Below are 21,704 nucleotides of genomic sequence, written 5' to 3' on the forward strand. Positions count from 1 at the left end.
AAGACAATGCTTACGTAGCAAATTCAAGTACACACAGGTTGGATTTCATGAGAATTTGTTCAATGTAGGAAACCACACCCGCATCTAGGATTTCACTGGCATCTATAGTTGTTTTTGTAGTTTTATTGTTGTTTAAATTTCGACAATTAGTTTATAGATGAGTTGCTCGAGAGAACATAGGGCACAATTTTGCTTACAAATCTGTCACATTACAGGAATCTGTCACAAGTTCTGTCACAGAACTTGTGACAGATTCCTGTCACAAGTTTTAACAAGTTAAAATGCTTTAAATAAGAACTTGAGCGGATGTGATGAAAAAATAGAAAAAAAAAGCATTAAGGGAAGTAGGCTCTTCTGTTGTACCTTGGATATTGTGAAATCGTTTTGCCAATATCAATTCTAGTACCTCTTCTCTTTGATTTGTATTTGGGATGGCCTGAGTACTTTTGAGTTTAGATGGGGGATATATAAAGTATCATTTCTTATTTTTTCTACTACTCATGGCTTTTTCTTGATAACATCAGTTATCAAGAAGTGAACGGACAATCCTGGGAAACAATCCTTTTCTCCTCCATGTCGCGGTTCCCAATTCCTTCTCAACCAACCCGACGCAGACAACCGCGGGCAACAATCCCCTTCTCCTCCATTTCGAGGTTCAGTCTGTACTTAATATTGACGTGGAAGTGGAAGAACCAGAGGCGTCTGAGAACCCGACGCAGTCGTTTGAGATTCATAATATCATCTGGAGGCGCAAACAGCTTTTGACCATGATAATATATATTATATTATATAGATATCTAAATATAATATGATATTATTTAGATATAGAGCTCCAGGACTCCCGCCGGAGCACCCGGAGTGTTCAGTGTTCCACTGTAAACACTAGCGCATGGTACCGTGGCCGCAAGCTGCTCAGGGCCACACCCCCACCCTCCACCTTGACCCGCCTCTAAAAACGGCGCGTTTGTGGAGCGCTCATTGTGGGACTGGCTCGTAGTGGCTGTAACTCTGCACCAAGGCTGAATTTCTTGAACGTCTTCAAGTACTGTATTAGGGGCCCACTAATATCTATATTAAAGCATCCATAAAATAGCATGCCATGGGACCTTTAAAAAAATTGTGGCAACAAAGTGACACGTGATATAATTGAATAGATTTTAATACTAGGCTACAACTTCTATTAAAATTAATTGCATAAGTAAACTAAATTTACACAATAAAATAATGACATGGTAATAATAAATAAATAAAAATAAATAATTAAAATGTGTTGGATTTAGTAATTGCATGGCAAATAATATTATATAGCCCTAAACAAAATCCAAATTAATATCACAAGGAAAACTGACTTACATTTAGTAAGTATCTATGCAGAATGAATTAATATTTACTAGATATATCGGCCAACCTAATTCATATTTACTAATTATTTGCACATATTTGATTTTGATTGATTTATATTTACTAATTATCTGGTGAAATTTGATATAAGACTACTAAATTAAATGTCTGGATAAAGGTTATTTGCATTCATTAAATAAAATCAATTATATTAAATCATATTTCAGTGCATTATCTAACGCCTTCTAAACAACTCAATATCATAGCTTCTTATAATGCCAACATTTACTTAAGTTATGTCAACCATGCATGAAAATAAACAAAAAAATGTCTTGCTGGAGTAACTTCATCTAAGTAACTGCATCTGTGTCTTCAACACGATTGTTCTCCACATCATCTGCCAAACTTCAGAGCATAGCGACAATGTCCTCCATTGCTGACACATACGAACAGGTGCGTTCACATCGCTGGGAATTATGGGGAAAACATTTTCGCGATGTCGTAAAGTTCTCGTGAACGACACCTCATGACACTCTGGGGCAACTGGGGCCAGATTTTGTTAACAGAGTTGCCCAATTGGTGACATATGGTTTACTAGTGATGCGTGAACATGGCGGGACATGAACGTTTTACTCAATATCTAAAAGAATCAACCATCATATCACATACTTTACTATTGATTGACGTTGTAACCGTCTATTGGCATCGATTTTGCTCAGTTTTAAACGTTGTGTACTGGTAAACCAGCTCTAGGTAAGGGCAGGTGTAGCATTCCATACAGTGGCAATACAATGTGCTTCTCATAAATAAAAGCAAAAGGATAGTAGGTGATATGCTACAAGGAAATAAAGGCGTTCGAACTTGAAACTGATCCTACTAAGTTCTGTTTAATTCAGACTTTTTTTTATCAGATAAAAAAACCCTGCTGTGAATAACTTTTAGATTCCCAACGCAGTGCACATGAACGGTCGCTGTCAGGAACACGCTTAAGCGTGAGCGTCATCACTGGTGGGCCGAAAGGACCATGAACGCGCCTTTAAACAAGGAAATTACGAGGAAGTGATGTAGGTCCGGCCCACACGTGATTCGCTGATAGATTGCAAAATCCTTTACAAAACGTTTTGCAAAACGTTTTCAGGGTTGCCAACTCTCATGCATCTGGCGTGACCTCACGCTTTCACATCAATCTCACGCTGTCACGCACATGCAACAAATGTCACGCCAAAAAAAACAAAAAAAAACTGTGAATTTTCTGTTGATGATCCGTTATATTGCAGCGCTTTAGGGAAGTTTGTGGTCTACTTTGCAGCTGGTAAGATCAGCCTTCCTGTGTTGTTTACTTCTATTTATGTTTGGTTCTTTTCTTTGGCAACCCCCAAGCCCCAGGCCCAAGTTGCATGCCATAATCCATAACTCGGCCATTTGACATCCGTTACCTCCCCCACTATCCCTAGACAGTGGGGTTGCAACTGTAATGGGGAATTCTATTTTCACATTCTGTTTCTCTGTATTTGTTGGAATGTGGCTCTTTCGTGGACCCCTACGGGGGATGTGTTTAGAAGCTGTAACTGACCCCCTCGGGGCAGGGAGAGACCAGGGTTCCAACTCATTGGGCACGGCCATGACCCCCTTTTATGACATCCTGAGGAGGTTCAATTGATAGATTACTATCTGGTTAACAAATACTTTAGTTTTATTTGGGGACAGTGAGGCTCTCAGCATCCTGACAACAACATAAGAAGTCCTGGCTTTAGTCAATGCATCGGACTTCAGCTTGCGGAGCTCTTGGCGAGACGCTGGGGGAACTCCCATGAGAGCATCAGATTATTGTATGTTATGTTTGTACGTTTGATGTATGATTGTTATTGTAACTTTATTACCCAAATATATGACCCTAATTGTTATAAGTTTGGATGACTCTTTATTCTACACGTCTAACAGTTTATGATTGACGTGGTCCGGAAATTCCCACCACAGTAACATATTTGGTCTCTCAGAGGTAGAAGGCCATTTTGTGTGTGTATAATATTGTGTCCATGTACAATATAGGTGTTTGGTTAGTGCTAGAGTTGTGTGGCACAAGTTACCTAGCTAAGTAGTGCTGTGCAGGTTAAAGGAATAGGGGTATGGCTACCTTTGCTTTAGATGAGTTTAACAAGGACCCCTCCATTTTTGTTTTCGACCAGTGCAGGAAGGCAGAATTGTTGGCAATTGTGGAACATTTTGGTGTGTGGGTATTGCAGTCTCCTAGAAAAAAGACAGCAGAATAGGATAAATTGTAATGTCTTTGTTCTACCCCCCAGCCGCCTTAATTCACACTTAGCTCTTTGCCCTGGGGAAAAACCCAAGTCACAAGTAGGGGCCTGCATGCCAGAAAGGAGAAGCCCCTGACTACCTTGCCGAGGTTTGAGGCCTTTACCCCAAGCTCCCCGGGGTTGGTGGTTGACGCCAGGTTGAAGGTCTGGTTAGCACATCTTCACCTAGGCCCCCGGAGAAGGCTCAGGTATTTGAGGCACAGGAGAGGACTCGGAAGCTGGAGCGTGAATCAACTCTGGGTAAGCTTGAGATTGAGGCAGAGACGGTGAAGCTGAAGCAGATGGTGCTGGAGAGTGCTGCAGTGCATGCCACTTCGATAGCTTCTCCAGGTATGCACACAAATCCACTACCTAGCACATATGGTGTAAGGAGACATGTAAGCTTGCCTCCTTTTCGTGAATCAGAAGTTGATGGTTAAGTCAGATGGAACACTTAGGTTCTGTAAGTCGTTTTTAGACAATGGTGTTCGAGTGGTTGGTGAAGGCCTCTTTTACTCTCAATTTGACTAAATCAGAATTTGGGAAAGCGTCTGTCACCTCCTTGGGTAAGCAGGTGGGTCATGGACAGGTGACGAACCTGTCCATGACCCACCTGCTTACCCAAGGAGGTGACAGTCTGAGTTTTGCTTCAGTTGAAGCAAAAGTCATGGCCATAATGGGTTTCCCTGCACCGACTACCAAATGTGAGTTGTGCCGGCTTCTTGGCATGGCTGGCTTCTAGAGACGCTTTTTCCGGAGCTTCTCTACTGTGGTTGCTCCATTGACTAGTCTGCTCAGTGCTACTAGACAGTTGGTTTGGTCAGCGGATTGCCAGCATTGATTGTGGTAAAGCTTTAATGTGCCTTTGCCTAGAGGTAGATGCCAGTGCCCTGGGAGCTGGTGCTCTGCTGTTTCAGGAAAGTGCGGATGGAATGATCACCCTGTTTGTTTCATTTCTCATAGTTTTGATAAGCACCAACTTAGATATTCCACTTTTGACCATCTGTGAGGCCTTGGTGGTCCACTAGACCCTTCTCTGTGAGGCCTTGGTGGTCCACTAGACCCTTCTCTGTGAGGCCTTGGTGGCCCACTAGACCCTTCTCTGTCAGGCTTTGGTGGCCCACTAGACCCTTACAAGGCTGTGTATTCTACTCGTCCCTTCAAGGCCAACTCTTCATCCCTGGTGGGAGCCGAGAGAAGATCTTGAAGAGGACTATTCAATTATTTTGGCTTTAGGCTTCATCAGAAATGTTGCTTCATCAAATATCTTGGATGTCTTATTTTAAGGGGGTAGGTGTTATGACCCTTGGTCATAGGTCATGTTATGCATTTGTATTAATGTCCCTCCCTGTGTTCATGTTTCCTTGCAATCTAGCCTCAATCAGTTTGTTTGAGTTGCTTGGATGATAAGTTAATTGGTGTGCATTTTTAACTTGTGGGTGTTACACCAACTGCCAGGTTTAAAAATCAATAGTGGACCACCTTGGTGGGCTCACCCCCAAGTGTGTGTTCACATGAGTTTTTGTCTTCCTACGTTTTGTTCAGTTAAATGTAAAATAAATGACTTGTCAAAACCCTGTTTGGATGGCCTTATTTGTGGGAATCTGAGTAGGGAGGGGTCCACTACTGTGACTGTCCATGTAACAGTAGTTACACTGTTACTGTCCAGCCAGTTACTATTATATGTTACTGGTTGGTTCCCCTAGACTGGCGGTAAGTGTGTACACACCCCTTCCTTTCATACACTTTATGGGTTACCATGACATTGCTTCAGGTATCTATGCATGATTGCGAGTCTCACTGAATCTAAACATCAGGCCAGGGCTTATTGCTCAACATTATCTGACCTTAATGTTAGAGCAGCAGAGTCAGGCTTTCATCAGAGGAAACCAGCGACTGGGTGTTTTCTGTGATGAAGTGAAGTAATGAAGTGAAGCAAGTAATTAATCAGAATAACATGTGTGATGGAAAAATCCTCATATTTGAATTGTTGTTTGATAAGTTTGTCTGTTCTTGTATAACTTGTAGTGTCCTCAGTTTCAACCCTAATTGTCCTGCCCATTTGCTTCCCAGCTGTCTATTGACCCTTGTGCTTTAGGTGATAACGCCACAAAGACGGGCATCTGGAATTTGCATTTCGACACATGGGAAATACACTGTGTATTTCAAGGTTCCCAAAGCTCAACAAGAAAAGAAATAAGCAATGTTTGGTTTAAAATGGTTAACTAGGCAAAATGGGGACAAATTACATCCAGTTAGCCCATACAACAGGCTAAATAGGCATCGAAAGGTATTGATTTATTTATTCAACATCCAGTTCACAATTTAAATACATTTGAAGGTATAAAAACATATTATTACACATTTGCTACACTTTTGTTATTCTTCCCTACTATCAAGCCAGCAATCTTTCATAAATGATGAGTCCACTTTTTGTAGTTGGGAAATCCGAATGGCTCATTTAGACTTTTCCAAAGAAAATCTTGTCACCAGCATGCAATTTTTTTAATCAGCATATCATGTAAGTGCAAGACCAGGAAGGAAGTGACTCACAAAATAAGAGAGAGGGAAGAACTAGACCGACAGCTTGTTGCTGCACTCCATATTCTGCTTTGGCCAAGGCGTGCCTGCACTAGTAGACCGCCCCAACTGCTGAATAACCTCTTTGCATGGCCATCTATCTGAGGAGGGCAGATCACATAGAGGCTTTATTGACTGGAAGCGGGTATGTAACAAATATTGTTTCCTTACAAGTCTCATTACTTAGCTTAATGTTATGTGTTTGTAAATACTCTGGATTGTACATTCACGTAGACTTTACCTAATGATGAGGAAATTAAACATTCCTACAATTTACACATAACCTACCTCAGAGTGACCGATTATAACTAGTTCCAACTGATCACCCAAAAAGGTTTGGCTGAGTGCATGAATGCAAACGGTGGCCATAGTTCATGTATGGAGAAATAAGTAATTTTGCAATACCTCTTTTAACACATTTGCCGGTTGAACATGTTCCTAAACGATTCTTTACTGAGCACAGGTAAACCGTTATGGTATTCTCTGGGATGCTTGTCCAGGACTTAAAAAGCCCCCACAATTTTCTACCAAATATGTGGATGTCTTTCTGGATGTCTTTATGCCATTGAAGCCCTGTATATGTCCAACTGTAACAGGGTTACTTACACACACATATATATATATATATATATATATATATATATATATATATATTCTCTCTCTCTTCTCTCACTCTCTATTCACTATTTCTCTCTCCATATATGTCTCCCTCTCTCCGTTTATCTCTTTTTAAATATACCTATGCCTATCTCTATGCATCATAGGTGGAGAATTTGGAATAGTGACTACACCTAGTGGAGTGCAAGGAAAAATCCACAGGAGATCATAATCTTATAATCTCATAATCAAAACCAAGAATGGCCTCAGTCACCAACATCTCCATACCCTGTGCAAATAATTCACAAACATTGGTGGGCACAATCCTGCCTCCAGTCCTCATCCTAGAGATGATTGTGGGCTTGCCGGGGACCTTGTTGGCATTGTGGATTTTCTGCTTCCGCCTGAAGGACTGGAAGCCCAACACTCTGTTCCTGTTCAACCTGGTGCTGGCCGACTTCTTCCTGCTGGTCAGTGTTCCCTTCCGGATTCACAACATCATCCACGAGGAGCACTGGCATTTCGGCCAGGTGATGTGTCGCATCAACCTCTTCACGCTGGCGGTCAACCGCTCAGCCAGCATCGCCTTCATGACCACCGTGGCCGTGGACCGCTACCTGAAGGTGGTCCACCCGCACCACCGCATCAACCGCATGACCAAGACCCTGGCTCCCTGGTTGGCCTTCCTGATCTGGGTCGTGGTTCTGGCCCTGCGTCTCCCACTGCTGGCCGTGCCCCTACTCCAGGAGGAAGGCAACCGTTCCCTGTGTCGGAGCTTTGGCTTCTACAAGACACCGCCGGTGATACAGCTGCACTACGCGGTCTTCATGGGGGAGTTCTTCCTGCCGTTGTTAATGTTGATTTTCTGCACGGCGCGGATCGCCTGCGTGCTGCGTCAGCGGCAGCTGGACAAGGAGCAGAAGGTGCGGCGGGCGGTGCGCACGGTCGCCGCCATCGTGGTGGTGTTTGTGGTCTGCTTCATGCCGGGGATCATCATGGGCATTGTAGGGTTGTATTTCAGGGGATTGAAGCAGGACTGCAAGAGAGAAGGGGTGGTGAGCCAGCTGTTCAGGGTGACCATCGGCTTCACGTACCTGAACAGCGCCCTGGACCCCATAATTTACAGCCTCTCTAGCTCCATGTTCCGCGACGCCATCAAGAATCTGTTCTACAGCCTGGCTCCGGGGGGGCAGTATCGTGAAGGCAGGAACCTTGGTAGAAGCACAAACACTGACGGCTGAAAATAATGAACTGATCATGATTTTCTTTTACTTATTTTCTATTTTTCTATCTATTTTACTCTTTTTTTTTCTTTTACTTATCTATTATTTTCTTTTTATTGTATGACAATGTTTATATGTGAAGCACTTTGAGTCTGCCTTGTGTATGAAAAGTGCTATATAAATGAACCTTGCCTTGCCTAAAAAGAACATGCGCAAAGTCCAAGAAGACCATGATAATACCATTGAGCCCTTCGTTGGTAAGGGGCTTCCACCATTGCCAATCAGACTCTGAAAGATCAAATCACATCCCTCCTGCAATATCTATTGCACTGATATCCTGTTTACTTGTAAATATTTCAGATCACAGCAGAATATTCTTTGTTTTGATTTACATTTGTTTTTTAATCTGTGAAAAATGTATCTGCTCGGTCTTCATTCTCTGGTTCTGTGTTATTTAACAATATATGTATATACACCCCATATGTAGCCTATCTACCCCTTAACACAAACAAAAACAAGGAATACTTAAAATAATAAGAAACCAGCAAGATAACAGTGTCCAGATATATTATATTTCTTACTTAAATAGTATATATTTTTGCTACAGTTGTTTTATTGTATGTTATTTGCAGTTATCATTGTCACCTGCATTTAGAAATGTTTAATAATTAATAAATCTATTATATTGGCTGAATACTGATTACCAGTAGTGTGTCTGCTCTGTATTGCTTATGTAGAGGTTCTGTGATACTGGCTTGTATTAGATTTGAGTCTTTCTATTAGACAAGAAATCTAAATTCCAAACCAACAAAATGAAACACTGGCACTGGTATTCATTGTGGTTACCAAGGCATTTACTTGGGGAACTATAGGACCTCTCTATGGCCACTACTAATAATTATATGGTACAATTAATGAAAACAAATATTAGAACGTAAAGGGCGAATAATAGGCTTCCATATATTTCTCGATTATAGTAGGCCTACTTAAAAAAAAGCAGTCGATCGATTTGGTTTATTATCTGTGACCACCACTAGATGGCAACATCACAACCGCAAAATAGTTGAAAAGCATGAAAGGATACAGGAGGACTTCTGAGAAGTGACTGAAAAAACGGACTCGTTCACGGGCCTGCTAAATTATTGCTTAATTATAGCACAATTTATACGTAGAAAAAACAAGACTCATTAAAAAATAATCGGGATTTGCGTGTTTACTTGCAGTTGTTTGTTTTATTAAACGAATAAAGCAGGTGTCAATTTCAAACGGTCCTGATTGCTGTTTTGCCGGGACTACTTCCGGGGCAGGGGCTGACTGATCAGTGAAGTGGTTTGGGGGAAAGTAACCATTGTTGTTAACTGGGTCGATGCTGTAGAGTTTAACTGCAACTTCTCTACAGCCTTACCGGAGCCACAGGAGTGGAGCTTTTGGTGTGTCATGAAAGAAATGTCAAGGTGAGCGATGCATCGGAGGTACTCCTCTCCATTGGCACTTCCTTTGCGTTAGCATCAGCAGCGGATTCAAAAGAATAGGCTAACGGCTAACATGCTAACCATCAAAACATCGTAAAAGGCCTGTGGCTACCGTTAGCTGCTTGGCTTGCAACAAGTACAGAGCTATCGTAGTATTAAGCCCAATGCTGTTGAAAAATAACATTGGGAAGACTGGTGCTTTGTGGCGGTATTAAAGTTAATTTCCCCGGTCCGTTGATGACAGTTTGCTGTCCCGCTGGTCGGGTGCTAACCTGGTGGAGTGTGCTGCCTAGCGTCCGTAGCGTGTCCAGCCTGTTGGAAGCTAATGAGGGCTACTGCCTCAAACATACACATGAGACAGCCTATCTACACCAATTACGATTGTTTTGAAAAGAAAAGTCGAACTCTGCCTTCAAATAGTAAAAAAAATAAAAAACGACCCCCCCCAAGTGTTGCTAGCCTGTAATACTGTTTGCATCCTCAATAGCAGCTCATTTCCAATAGTTATAGCAACTTTCAATGGATACGTTTTGGGTTTGACACTTTTTGTGTTCTCAAGCCCAGTCGATCAAGCAGTCATTGATTATACAAACCTTTGTTGTATCAACATAAATATCCTCCGGTAAATCACTTGTTTTTCACATGATGCTGGCTGACTGCTATCATTGTTTTTTCTGTATTTGACGTGCTGTTTGCTTGTGTCCTATCTTTTAGCGGGCAGCAGCCTCAGAAACATTATGGCATTACCTCTGCCATTAGTCACGCACCCCCGAGAGAAATAGACAACCAATACACAAAGAAACTCAGCGATGCTATGAAACCATTCGGGGTGTTTGAGGATGAAGATGAACTAAACCATAGGTGAGAAAGTATGGCATGTAATGTGGAGTGATTCATAATGTGGTAGACCATATAATCCACACTATTTCTCTGATGTATTTAAATCTTAATGGTCATGTGTTTGACCTTTACGTATGACGTTGACGTATGGTTGTTATTTACTAGTACATCCAAGGTTGTTTCTATAATACAATTTATTAAATTGATTGTACTCTCCTAATTTATGCATGGATATTTAAGTTATGTTTATTTTAATACATACATGGATTTTACGTTTTGAAGGGTTTGGACCATTGATGTGATTCATTGTATTTTTATTTTCAGACTTGCAGTTCTCGGGAAATTAAATAACTTTGTTAAAGAATGGATATCAGAGATCAGTGAGTCTAAGGTAGGTCATATTGGGAGGTTTGCTTGATTAGCTTTTGAAAAAATAACAAATGTGGTGATGTCCAGAAATGTTAATGCTTTGTTTGTTTTCTTTTCAGAACCTTCCCCCATCTGCAGTAACTAATGTTGGGGGAAAGATATTCACGTTTGGTTCTTACCGGCTCGGGGTGCACACAAAAGGTCATCTCAATTTCTATGTGTTGTTAATGTTGATGCTACATCCAGCTTGACAATGCATTTAGAATACATTACTGGCGGCTAATGTTGGCAATTTCTCTGCTTTGCAGGAGCTGATATCGATGCCTTGTGTGTGGCTCCTCGTCATGTAGAGAGGACTGACTTTTTCTCTTCGTTCTTTGAGAAGATCAAATTGCACGAAGAGATCAAAGACCTCAGGGCAAGTTTTCCATTGAAATCACAGCACTTGCCTACCAAACCTATGAAGGAATACATTTAGACCATACGTCGCTGATTATCCATGTGTGTGTTTGGAACAGCACATCCCATCTCTATGCACTCAAGGACAAGATATCTCCACTTAGAGTCTCTGTGAGGTGGTTCACTATAGATAAGGAAGAACAGATGGTTTTAAACATGTCTAACAGAGTTGAGTGCTAGAGCTGGTAGCTGGGTGATTTTTTTTTTATTAATTTATTTTTCCCCCAGCTATTGTTTAGAACCAAGACGGCCACTAGGTGAATATGGCCCACAACCCATTAACTGACTTTTCCCTTGACTTGCCCTGTCTTTGATGTGGCCTCTCTTTATCCTTCTAGGCTGTGGAGGATGCCTTTGTACCAGTGATCAAGTTCAAATTTGATGGGATAGAGGTATGTTAATTTTAGGTCTCTGCTGTGCCCCATGTCTGTGTACCTTGCCTAACTTTAGGGCTGTCAACATGTTTGTCACCAATCAATCGACTGCTTCCAATAGATATCGGTTTCTTACTAAGCCTTGGCTTGTTTTCAAATAAATGTGTCCTATGGCGTGACATTTGGGTAACCCAATGGTACACATACAAAATCACAGTGCTGATAAATCCCATGACCAGATAGTGTTTGAAAAAAAACAAATATATTGACAGAGCTCATCTTGCTCATGCTAGAATGGGCTTTTTGATTAAAAAAAAAAAAACCATCACTATCAAAACAATGGCTAGTAATTACTAATGTTGTGTAACATTGACATACAATACACATAACTGAATATAGCTACGCTTTTCTGAGGTGTAAAAAACAAAGGGAAAACAAAGGAACAAAGGAAAAATGCAGAAGGGATTCAGTCTGCTATCTTTCATTGTATGTTCTCATATAGTTCCCCCTTTGTATTCTCAGATTGATCTGCTGTTTGCCAGACTGGCCCTGCAGTCCATACCAGACAACCTGGACCTGAGGGGCGACTCCATGTTGAGGAACCTTGATATTCGCTGTATACGAAGTCTCAATGGTAAATACTGCAACTACTGCTGGGCTTGATGTTTACAAGATGTCTCCAAGTCCTATCTGATTGTGTTTTGTAATGCCATCCCTCTGTGGACACAGGGTGCAGAGTGACAGATGAGATCTTGTACCTGGTGCCAAACAAGGAGAACTTCAGGCTGACTCTAAGAGCAATCAAACTATGGGCCAAACGTATGTGCAGCATTTTGTTTCTTTGTCTGAAGCAGGGCAACAGCAGTTCATAATGAATGTTTATATATACATTATAGAGAATTTTTTTTTCAGTTCTTATTTCCAGTTTTTATATGTGGCATGTAGTGCATTGTTGGGTTGTATCTGTGTGTGTGTGTGCACGCAGGTCGTGGGATCTACTCCAACATGCTGGGTTTCCTGGGTGGTGTGTCGTGGGCCATGCTGGTGGCCAGAACCTGCCAGCTCTACCCCAACGCTGTGGCTGCCACCTTAGTCCACAAATTCTTCCTGGTCTTCTCTAAATGGTAAGGTTGTCTTGTCCCTGCTCCCAAGCAAAAACAGTTACAACCCCTCTTGCTGTAGCTGCAAAATCCTGTTGACCAAAGAATCATTCACTTTCACAGGCTTCAAGTGGGGCTAATCAGAATTTTAATTTGTCAATGATCCTTTTAAAGGGAATGGCCAAACCCAGTGCTTTTGAAACAGCCAGAGGACAGCAACCTGAATCTTCCGGTGTGGGACCCCAGAGTGAGTATTTGGTCAACATTGTACTTGACACATTGTACATGACAATTTCAGACGCATATTAATTCATGAGAATGGGTGTATATGCACCTGTTCCATGAAGGGCTGTACTAACTATTACGATCCCAATCCCTCTGTTTAGGTCAACCCGTCTGACCGATACCATCTGATGCCTATCATTACACCGGCCTATCCCCAGCAGAACTCCACCTACAATGTCTCCACCTCCACACGCACCATCATGAGCGAGGAGTTCAAATATGGTCAGTCGATCTGGGAAGAGTGACACACATAATGCATACAATCAGGAGGGCACCAGTAGTTGATATTCATTGGTTTAATGATGGATGTGCACTTTTGATATGTATGCGTATCTACCAACCCATGTCCTGATGTCCTTCCAATAGGTCTCAGCGTCACAGATGAGATTCTTCAGGGTAAAACGGAGTGGTCCAAACTCTTTGAGCCACCCAACTTCTTTCAAAAGTACAAGTAAGTGTTCTTCAATGAGTGATGACCTCATGAAAAACCCTGTTGTGATTGCTATTAGCATTTCATGTTCTGGTGCAATATGAGCAGATCATTTTAGGAGCTGATTTCGAATGCTTGTATGTCATGCCTAGCCTTGTATGTATTTGTAACAAATGATTACCAAGCCGAATGCCGTTAGTTTAAAGGGGTATATAAGTAGAAAATAACGTACAAAAAATATGTCAGCTACTCAGCTAGCTGGGTAACATGACAATGTTGCTTGTTGTATTTCACACATTTTCATAAACAGGCACCCACATCCACATGAGCTATACTGGAGACTGTAGTTTGGATACACCACTTCTGTGCTGCATTTCCTAAATGGTTGAAAAACATCAGATTAGTTAGACCTCCAGTGTAATGATCTTGGATACTTTATATTGTCTTAGTGTTGTAACCTTTTTAAACCCTAGGCCGCAGTTTCTCATAATGCTCACCGCGTTATTACGTGCACCAAGATTCAGATTGTTTTATTTTGTTGTGGTGGCCGAGTAAATGATGTGTGGTAATTTGCTTCACCAAACCAGACTAACATGTACACTGCATCACTTGGATTATCCTTGCTTACCTGCCACATATTTGAACTTTTTTTTTCAGACATTACATCGTTCTTACTGCCAGTGCATCAACAGAAGAAAATCACTTGGAGTGGTGAGCACATGGCGCTGGTTTATTTAGTTTTGGACTCATTCAAGTCATTGGGAGTCTTACATAGACTGTATAGCACACAACACTATTGTCATTGTTGTTTCATGGGATATACACAAATGAGCCTACTTATAAATATTATATTACTGGCATGTCTGGTGCCACTAAATACAATGCAACTATTTAAGCTAGGGTAGGTAATTTTGAGAACCCAGCCAGGGTAAGTGATATTTTGAAAGTATCAAACCGAAAGAATCCCACCCTGCGTTCCTCTAAAGGCACTTCCCAAAACACATAAATAGCTTGCTAGCTTTAGCGAAAGGTCACCCTAGCCTTGTGGAGGACTCAAGGAGTGCACGGGCAAAGTGTGTGCACATAGCTGATAGGGAGATGAACTCATAGGGAGTTCATCCAATCATTTTATTTGGGCCGAATTAAATGTTTTTTTTTTCATTTTCTCTGTCGAAGCAATTTATTTATTGCTTTTGGGATGGCAAGTTAATAAAAACAAATGAAGAAAATGCTTGATTAAATTGCCTTCCCTAGCTTTAACAAAATTGCAATATTTATATAATCTCAATACAGTATCAGGATACAAATCATTGTATTATGGTATCCTGAGGTCCTTTCCGACTCCCATCCCTAATGGTTCTTGGTATGAAGCTCAACCTAAAGGCCCTCCATGTTCCCTCCTTAGGATTGGCCTGGTGGAGTCCAAGATCCGAGTGCTGGTGGGGAACCTGGAGAGGAATGAGTACATCACCCTGGCCCACGTCAACCCCCAGTCCTTCCCGGGCTCCAAGGAAAACCGTAGCGAGTATGTGTGTGTGTGTGTGTGTGGCCGTGTGTGTGTGTGGCCGTGTGGCCATGATATTTGCACGTAATGGATGCTGACATCGCTTTAAATAGGGGAACCAACACTGATCTTTCCTTTTGGCCCCAAACAGGAACGATTTTGTTTCAATGTGGTTCATCGGGATTAACTTCAAGAAGGTGGAGAATGCAGAGAGTGTGAACATCGACTTGACATTCGACATCCAGTCTTTTACAGACACAGGTGGGTCCATTAGGGTAGTCCTGCTTCTTCAACACACTGAAGAACATTTATCGGTCTCCGGTCATTAGCATTTTAGTCATTTTATTAATGTTTTTAACACTTTCGTATACAAGAAGAAAGTATCTAGACTAGAGCATTCATTTATATTCCCCCCTAACAATATGGGGAGCATCCAAAACCAATTTACTGTTTGGCCACAAGGAGGTGCTGATGTACCACAACAATGCTTCATTAAGTTAAACTCCAGTGAGCAGCCTAGCATTTGTTCTTGATGCCAGGTGAATAGCCATTAGTGGTTGATCTGTAATGGACCGCCGGTGCTGTGGGTTAATGTTCAGTGTACAGACAAGCCAACAACATCAACATGCTGAAGGACGGCATGAAGATCGAGGCCATGCACGTGAAAAAGAAGCAGCTCCACCAGTACCTTCCTCCTGAGCTGGTGCAGAAGAAGAAGAGGGTGAGTTTGGCTACAGACTGGACGCCCCTATACCCATTATCATTTTTATGTTTGAAGAGCCTGTTTACCAAGTCTTTGCCCCGCCCCCTCGTCCTCCTCCAGAGCATCGTGGATCTGAACCGGAGCTCCAACGGCAGCAGCTCCAAGCGACTGTCATTGGACAGCAGTCACCTGGACTCCTCAAGAGACACCGACTCCGGGACCCCCTTCAGCTCACCAACCCCCACCTGCAAGCCCGCTACCAAGACGGACGTCGACGACGGGTAACCAGCACTTTATTACATTTTTATTTTTTTCTATGAACTGTTTTGAAGCCTTCCTATATTTAGTATCCATTTCAGAATCGGTTGTACACTTCAGTGTACAAGCGATTCTGGTGCTGGACTGATTTTCGACACAAGCCCACAAAGTGCAATCCCTTGCCAGCCTGCCACCCAACCAGACACCACCTATCGCATAATAACCTTGAACAGTGGAATAATCTCATAGTGATCACGTTACAATGATCAACCGCATATTCGGCTCAAAAAGCGTGAGATGGAATGTAAAATATAGAAAATGCATTGCTGCCACCGACCTGGTAATCCTCGTCTTTACAGTATGAATGCCAGAATGTTTTAGTTGTAATTTGCATGAGCCTGTAGTTTGGTTTCTCCAATACTATTTGAGAGATGTCCAAAGTGTACGCACGCACACACGCGCGTGCGCAAACGTTTTGTAGCATCTGATTGGTTTGTTCCGGAAATCAATGTAGCGATTGATAATAAATACATTGTGAGAAACTCTTGAACCAAACGCCGCCAAACAAGGGGACCCACATGTTCCTTGTTTTACCCAGCAGCTCCCCTGTCCGGTACCAGACCCGATGCAGGATTCTGCTTTACAGTACCCATGTGTTACAATGTGTGACTCTTTTCTTCCCCCACTGTTCTGTAGCTCCAGCCCCCCCCAGCTGGTGGACGGCTCCCCAGCTCCCAACGCCTCACCAGCCCCTACCAACCAGGGTACCTCCACCCCCGACACCAGCTCAAGTAAGCTCCCTTCTTCTAATGAACCCTCCTGCCACTAATGCACGCACTGATCAGGGATCTACCTAAGAAACAGAATTTGAGTTTCAGTACAGTACACGTCGAACAGTGTCACCATTTGTAGTTGTTGCGGCATTAATACTGGGGTCCTAAGCATTAATACAAACCAGCTGCTGTTTCAACCCGTCTACGAGATGCCGTCTACAGAGGGCATCAGAGCATGTAGTGGTAAACAGAAGAGCATGGACAGAAGCCGTCCCCACTCACCCATCCCGCTCTTTCACTGTCTTGTGCCAATCCAGCAGTCGGTGCCGACGCCCCATCGCCACCCGCCGCCTCCCCTCCGCCCGCCGCGACCAGCGGAGACGTGGAGCCCAGCGCCGGCAGCGTTTCCGGAGAGGAGCCCGCGTCCCTCGACGATCAGCCCCTGATCAACGCCCAGCCGCCCCTCAATGGAGCCCCCGCCGCCGCCACCGCCTCCACCACAGCCCCCTCCAAGAGACCGCACTCACCCACACAGGAGGACCTGGCCAAGAGGCCCAGAGACCCAGAGGTGGGTAGAGTGGGGCTCTCTGTCAATAACGCAGGGTGGTCGTTTCACCCTCCCAGTCGCTTGAATGACGTGATTCATTTACTTGGCAGTTTTCAAGAACCAGTTTTCAAGAACCAAGAATTAGTCGCTGCAATGTCGACTGGGTATTGTGTGTTTACACTCAAGTTGGTTCAAGACCTTTGCTAAAGTAAAGTGTCCATTTAATTGAGTTATTCGAGGACAGAGCCGTGCCCATTACAGTTGGAAGTGATCATTGTGAATTCACTTCTTGTTTTGGTATCGATATAGAAATGGTTGCCTTGGCACTGATGGACACAGATGAGAATCTCGTCCTCAAAGTGAGGGTTACTAGGAGAAAGCAAACCACAACACATACATTTTGAGTTTAGCTAGTATTAATGTCGAAACCCTGACTCTGTCACGCGATGCGAATGAGTCACAGTTTATCTTCACACGCTGCGCTACTTCATTCATCTCAATATCTTTTGCTAGATTTCACTTTTTGAATTTAATTTCATCGTGGTTCTTTGTGATGCAGCAGCCGGAGCTGAATGATGACTCAGCCTTCAAGGAGCCCTACCCGCCATCGTTTGACCCACTGGCGCAGGGAGACTCAACAGTAAACGTAGGTGTGACCGGGTCAGGCCTGGGGTTGGGGCTTCACGTGGGTGTGTTTCGATCAGGCCGGAGACCTCTTACACCCGACTCAGATCGATACAAGGAAAGTCCCTGAAGGCTCGGCCGCCGTGTTGACCGAAGCCTTCAGGCAACATTCTCCACCCTGCTGTCAATACAAGATTTTCCACAGAAGGCTTAGGCGTATTTATAGCCCACGGTTTGTGCACTTTACATCGGTTTATTATGTGTAATGTAACATTTTTTTCTATTTTTCATTTTAATTTAAAGGTCAAATAAATAAAAATGACCAAACTGAAAACAGGGAAATTAACGCCTAGTATCTTTGGTCTTTTTTTGAAGTTTCTCTGATGTCCACGAATGAGTATAGGCATTCGTCAATCAATATTTAAATGCGAAACTTCCCAAAACTGTAGTGATAGCAACTTCTCTGAGTTTGTCATGTTTGACTCTCAACCAATACTCCAAAAGAGCAAAGTCAACAGAAAGTGTCATAGAAGGAACGTGCGCCAAAGAACAAATGAGGGAACAGAAGGGCCAAAGGGGTGACGGTGCTTTCTGTAAATAATCTAAAAACAAGAAGCATTTTGTAGTCGTGTAGTGAGGCCCCTCTTTTGTTAAATAAATCTCCTTTTGTTGTATGTTTTCCCCACAGGCAGCTCCCTCAGAGTCCAAAGCCAAGCCCATTCCCACCATAGACACTTCGAGAACTCAGGTAACCGGCCCTCTGGTGTTCAATTATCAATTCTGTCGCAATAATCCTTTTCCCCAATGATTTAATGTGTTGTTCACTAGTACAACAGGTGGCAGGTCTGAATGAACATGTATCCATAATGATGATGATGTTGTTGTCTTCATCAGAGACTTCCCAGCATGGAGCTGCCCGATGCTTCCTCCCCGCTGCCCGCCAGCCAGAGTTGTCGCGTGGTGAAGAACTCAATAAAACTGGCCCTCAACCGACACAAGTGAGCATTAATGACGACACAACCCCAATTTTAACGTCCCCTTGTGGGGCTGGCCGTGGTCCATTGCCCGAGGAATGCCAAGGGGTAATTTCCACGGTTGGTTTCTGATGAGCTTGTCTGTCCACAGCATTTCTCCTCCCAAACCCCCAGTATTCGAGGGCTCCCTGACGACTGACCTCCCTGCTGCCAGTGAAGAGAAGGGCATGTCAATTCCTGTCATTGGCTCAAGTGAGTTTGCACCAGAGCACAATATTTTATCTAATAAAAATGATTGACCTATCAGGGGGACCCTGTCATCATCTCAATCATGCCCTCTCCCCGCTTGACCCCAGAGCACATGCCAGTGAAGCACGTAGCCCCCGCAGCAGTGGCGCCGGCGCCGGTGGGGAACTCCATCCCCACGCTGGTGAGCAGAGGCCCGGACCCCATGAACGGCGCTCCGTCCAAGAGGCCCCACTCGCCCACCCTGGAGGAGCAGGCCAAGAGGCTGAAGGAGACGGAGAAGGCCCGCATCCACATAGCCTGAGCCCTCAGGGGGGGTAGACACACATGCATACCCCAACAGGAACCTCTATATATGTACATATATATATATATTGAGGTATATATGGACCTAATGATTACCCAGGATCTTTGTAAGTAGGGCTCTGCACAACAAGGCCCAGGAAACAACAGATCTTTTTTCTGAAAGCGAGAAGGTTGGAGCGAGCTATGCTCCCGTAACCATCCCTTCCCCTCCCTCCACCCCCCCCACTCTCAGCCCCTGCACCTTTCCTTCTATGGGGGCTGTCGGCAGGTTGTTTTCTGTCCATATCGTCTCGTCCTTCCTTTTGTAACTCTTGTATCCAGACCCGCATTCACTCCAGACCGTGGCGATCCTGGCACACGGAGCTAGACCGGAGTGTGGGAGACATTTCTTTTACTTTTTTTTTTCTTTTAACCATTCAATCCTCTACAGCGCCGGTGACCTGCGGCAGCCCTCTCCCCTTCTCCTTTCCTCTCCCCCTCCCCTTTTCCTCTCCCCTTCCCTCTCCTTCATACAGAACACTGTACAATAAATGTCAATGTATATAACTTTTCTTTAAAAAAAAAAAAACATGTCTTAAAAAAAATGCAAAATTGACAGATCACTGTTGAGTCTTTTGAACATTCTATTGTAGTTTTTAATTACCTAAAAAAAAAGAAAACAAAAAAAATCATATGAATTTGTTTATTTTTTAAGTTTTGTCTTTTTCTTTTCTCTTGTTTGTCTAGCGGAGAAAAAAAAGAAACAAAGCTAAATGTCCCTTGCCCTGAATCTATATATAAATATATATACATACTTATATTTTTTCTAATGGCTGTATAGTTTACAGTTGCAGGGAGGATTTAAAACGGGCAAGACGTGGATTGACAGGAACATGGCCGACTTTACAACTGACAGGCGCCAACAACAAACCAATTAAACCAAAAAACTAACGCAACCCAACAAACGTGGACCGCACACATTTTGGCAAAGTATCTGGTGCTCCCCCCCCCCACCCCCCTTTTTGTTTTTTTTAAGGATTCACGCACAGGCAGAATATAATAGTTACTTTTATCCACGGTTTGCCACAACTCATCTGGCCAGGGGTCCATTAAGGGACCCCTCTAAACATCTACCGGAGTCCCTTCTAAACAGACCGTTTTCTTTTTTAAAGAAGGATTTTAAAACCATGTATTTATATTTTCAACGTATATGCTTGCTGTTCCACTCACCCAAGTCCCATGCCAGCGCCACCCTGATGTCGGTGGAAATGGGCTCCAAGGGCTGTCTTTCAATCTCTTTATTTCCCCCCCCCCTCCCCCGATTTTCTTTGTGTGTGGATGCCCATTTTTTTGGTTGTATTTTTTTTTTTTTTTTTTTAGCAACACGTATATACACATATATAAATAAGGAACTACTGCTTCCCGCAGCGCTCCTGCGTAGGGTTTGGTGATACGTGACGGCGAGCTGTCCTCTGAAGGGGGCGCTCTTGAGGAACGGCAGGCTTTTGAGAGTTCTGCCGTTGGTGCTTGTGGCTGCAGGACCCGTCCTGGTTGTGAGCTTGTCCCGGTCTCTGGTGAGTTTTACGGAAACGGGTTGGAGGTCGTTGTGTGTTTTTTGTTTTTTTTTCTATTTCGTTTTTTTTTGTGAATGACACGCATGTGTTTTTGTTGTGCGAGCGTGGAGCGAACGCAGCGGCACACGTGTGAATATGTGGGTGTGTTTATTTTTTTTGGCGACTTGTCGAGTGAGAAATTCCCCCGGGTGTGGGTGTTTGACCCTGCTGTGCCTCCCATGGAGGCTCCTCCTTTAAAAAAAATAATAATAATCATCTCGTAGGGTGACGACGGTCGTGGCCCCTGGAGTTGGGGTCCCACTCTTTTTCTATTGGCTAGTGAAACCCAAGCATCCTCCATTGGGTGGTGTTAGCTGGCATATGCAGAACCACCCGACTCTGGAGCCACCAGTGGTGGTGCCACGGGCAGGTGGCCCCCTGATTGAGTGGAGCGGGGCCCCTAGCGACCGACTCCCCAGTGTACAGATAGCATGTTTCCTTTTTGTTACCCTTTTTAGTTTTACTTCATTTTCTTTTTTTCTCCAAATGGCTTATTCATCATTTCTGGGGTGGGGGGGGGCTGTTTCTTATCACTTTATTTATATTTGCATATTTGTACCATATGATCTTATTTTTATAGCATTCACAACATCTAGGTCTCTTTTTTGAGAAGAAAACTCATCACCTTTTGTTTCAGGCTTAGCTTTTGCTGTTTTGGAAACATTTAAAGTACAAGTGTCATTTAGATGTTTGTTTCTAAATTGTATTGAGATGGTATTTTTGTATGTGTATCACTTCCTTTAAACAAATCCACACACCCATTAAATCCTTGAACCCTACACTTGTCTTATTGTCTCTTTATTAACCTTATTC

The 21,704-nt window shown here is 43.3% G+C and overlaps 2 protein-coding genes across 3 annotated transcripts; both read left to right on the forward strand.

Moving 5' to 3' along the window:
- Window positions 1-6,255: 6,255 nt before the first annotated feature.
- Window positions 6,256-8,179, forward strand: hcar1-3 (hydroxycarboxylic acid receptor 1-3). Its single transcript, XM_084471055.1, has 2 exons — window positions 6,256-6,360; window positions 6,980-8,179. Exon 2 carries the CDS (start codon window positions 7,073-7,075, stop codon window positions 8,051-8,053), a length of 981 nt encoding a protein of 326 aa, XP_084327181.1. The 5' UTR covers window positions 6,256-6,360; window positions 6,980-7,072; the 3' UTR covers window positions 8,054-8,179.
- A 1,191-nt stretch (window positions 8,180-9,370) lies between these two features.
- On the forward strand, window positions 9,371-21,657 carry papolg (poly(A) polymerase gamma). 2 transcript variants are annotated; one of them, XM_084470080.1, is made up of 24 exons: window positions 9,371-9,489; window positions 10,222-10,368; window positions 10,672-10,738; window positions 10,836-10,917; window positions 11,025-11,134; window positions 11,514-11,567; window positions 12,072-12,183; window positions 12,279-12,368; window positions 12,535-12,673; window positions 12,824-12,896; window positions 13,036-13,156; window positions 13,301-13,385; window positions 14,022-14,075; window positions 14,770-14,889; window positions 15,020-15,129; window positions 15,468-15,589; window positions 15,692-15,852; window positions 16,526-16,620; window positions 16,920-17,170; window positions 17,709-17,795; window positions 18,462-18,521; window positions 18,668-18,771; window positions 18,899-18,999; window positions 19,104-21,657. In XM_084470080.1, exons 1-24 carry the CDS (start codon window positions 9,473-9,475, stop codon window positions 19,295-19,297), a joined length of 2,556 nt encoding a protein of 851 aa, XP_084326206.1. In that variant the 5' UTR covers window positions 9,371-9,472; the 3' UTR covers window positions 19,298-21,657. The 2 variants fall into 2 exon arrangements, with proteins under 2 accessions (XP_084326206.1, XP_084326207.1); XM_084470081.1 differs by having other exon boundaries at window positions 16,923-17,170.
- Window positions 21,658-21,704: the final 47 nt, after the last annotated feature.

The sequence above is a fragment of the Micromesistius poutassou genome (assembly GCF_964030765.1).
Source record: "Micromesistius poutassou genome assembly, chromosome: 7".
NCBI lineage: Eukaryota > Metazoa > Chordata > Actinopteri > Gadiformes > Gadidae > Micromesistius > Micromesistius poutassou.

Bases quoted from the DNA above. Each gene is read 5' to 3' on its own strand.
- hcar1-3 (XM_084471055.1), top strand. From the start codon at position 7,073: ATGGCCTCAGTCACCAACATCTCCATACCCTGTGCAAATAATTCACAA.
- papolg (XM_084470080.1), top strand. The intron at 11,135-11,513 runs GCAAGTTTTCCA...TTATCCTTCTAG, and splicing joins AAGAGATCAAAGACCTCAGG to GCTGTGGAGGATGCCTTTGT. The intron at 14,890-15,019 runs GTATGTGTGTGT...GGCCCCAAACAG, and splicing joins TCCAAGGAAAACCGTAGCGA to GAACGATTTTGTTTCAATGT.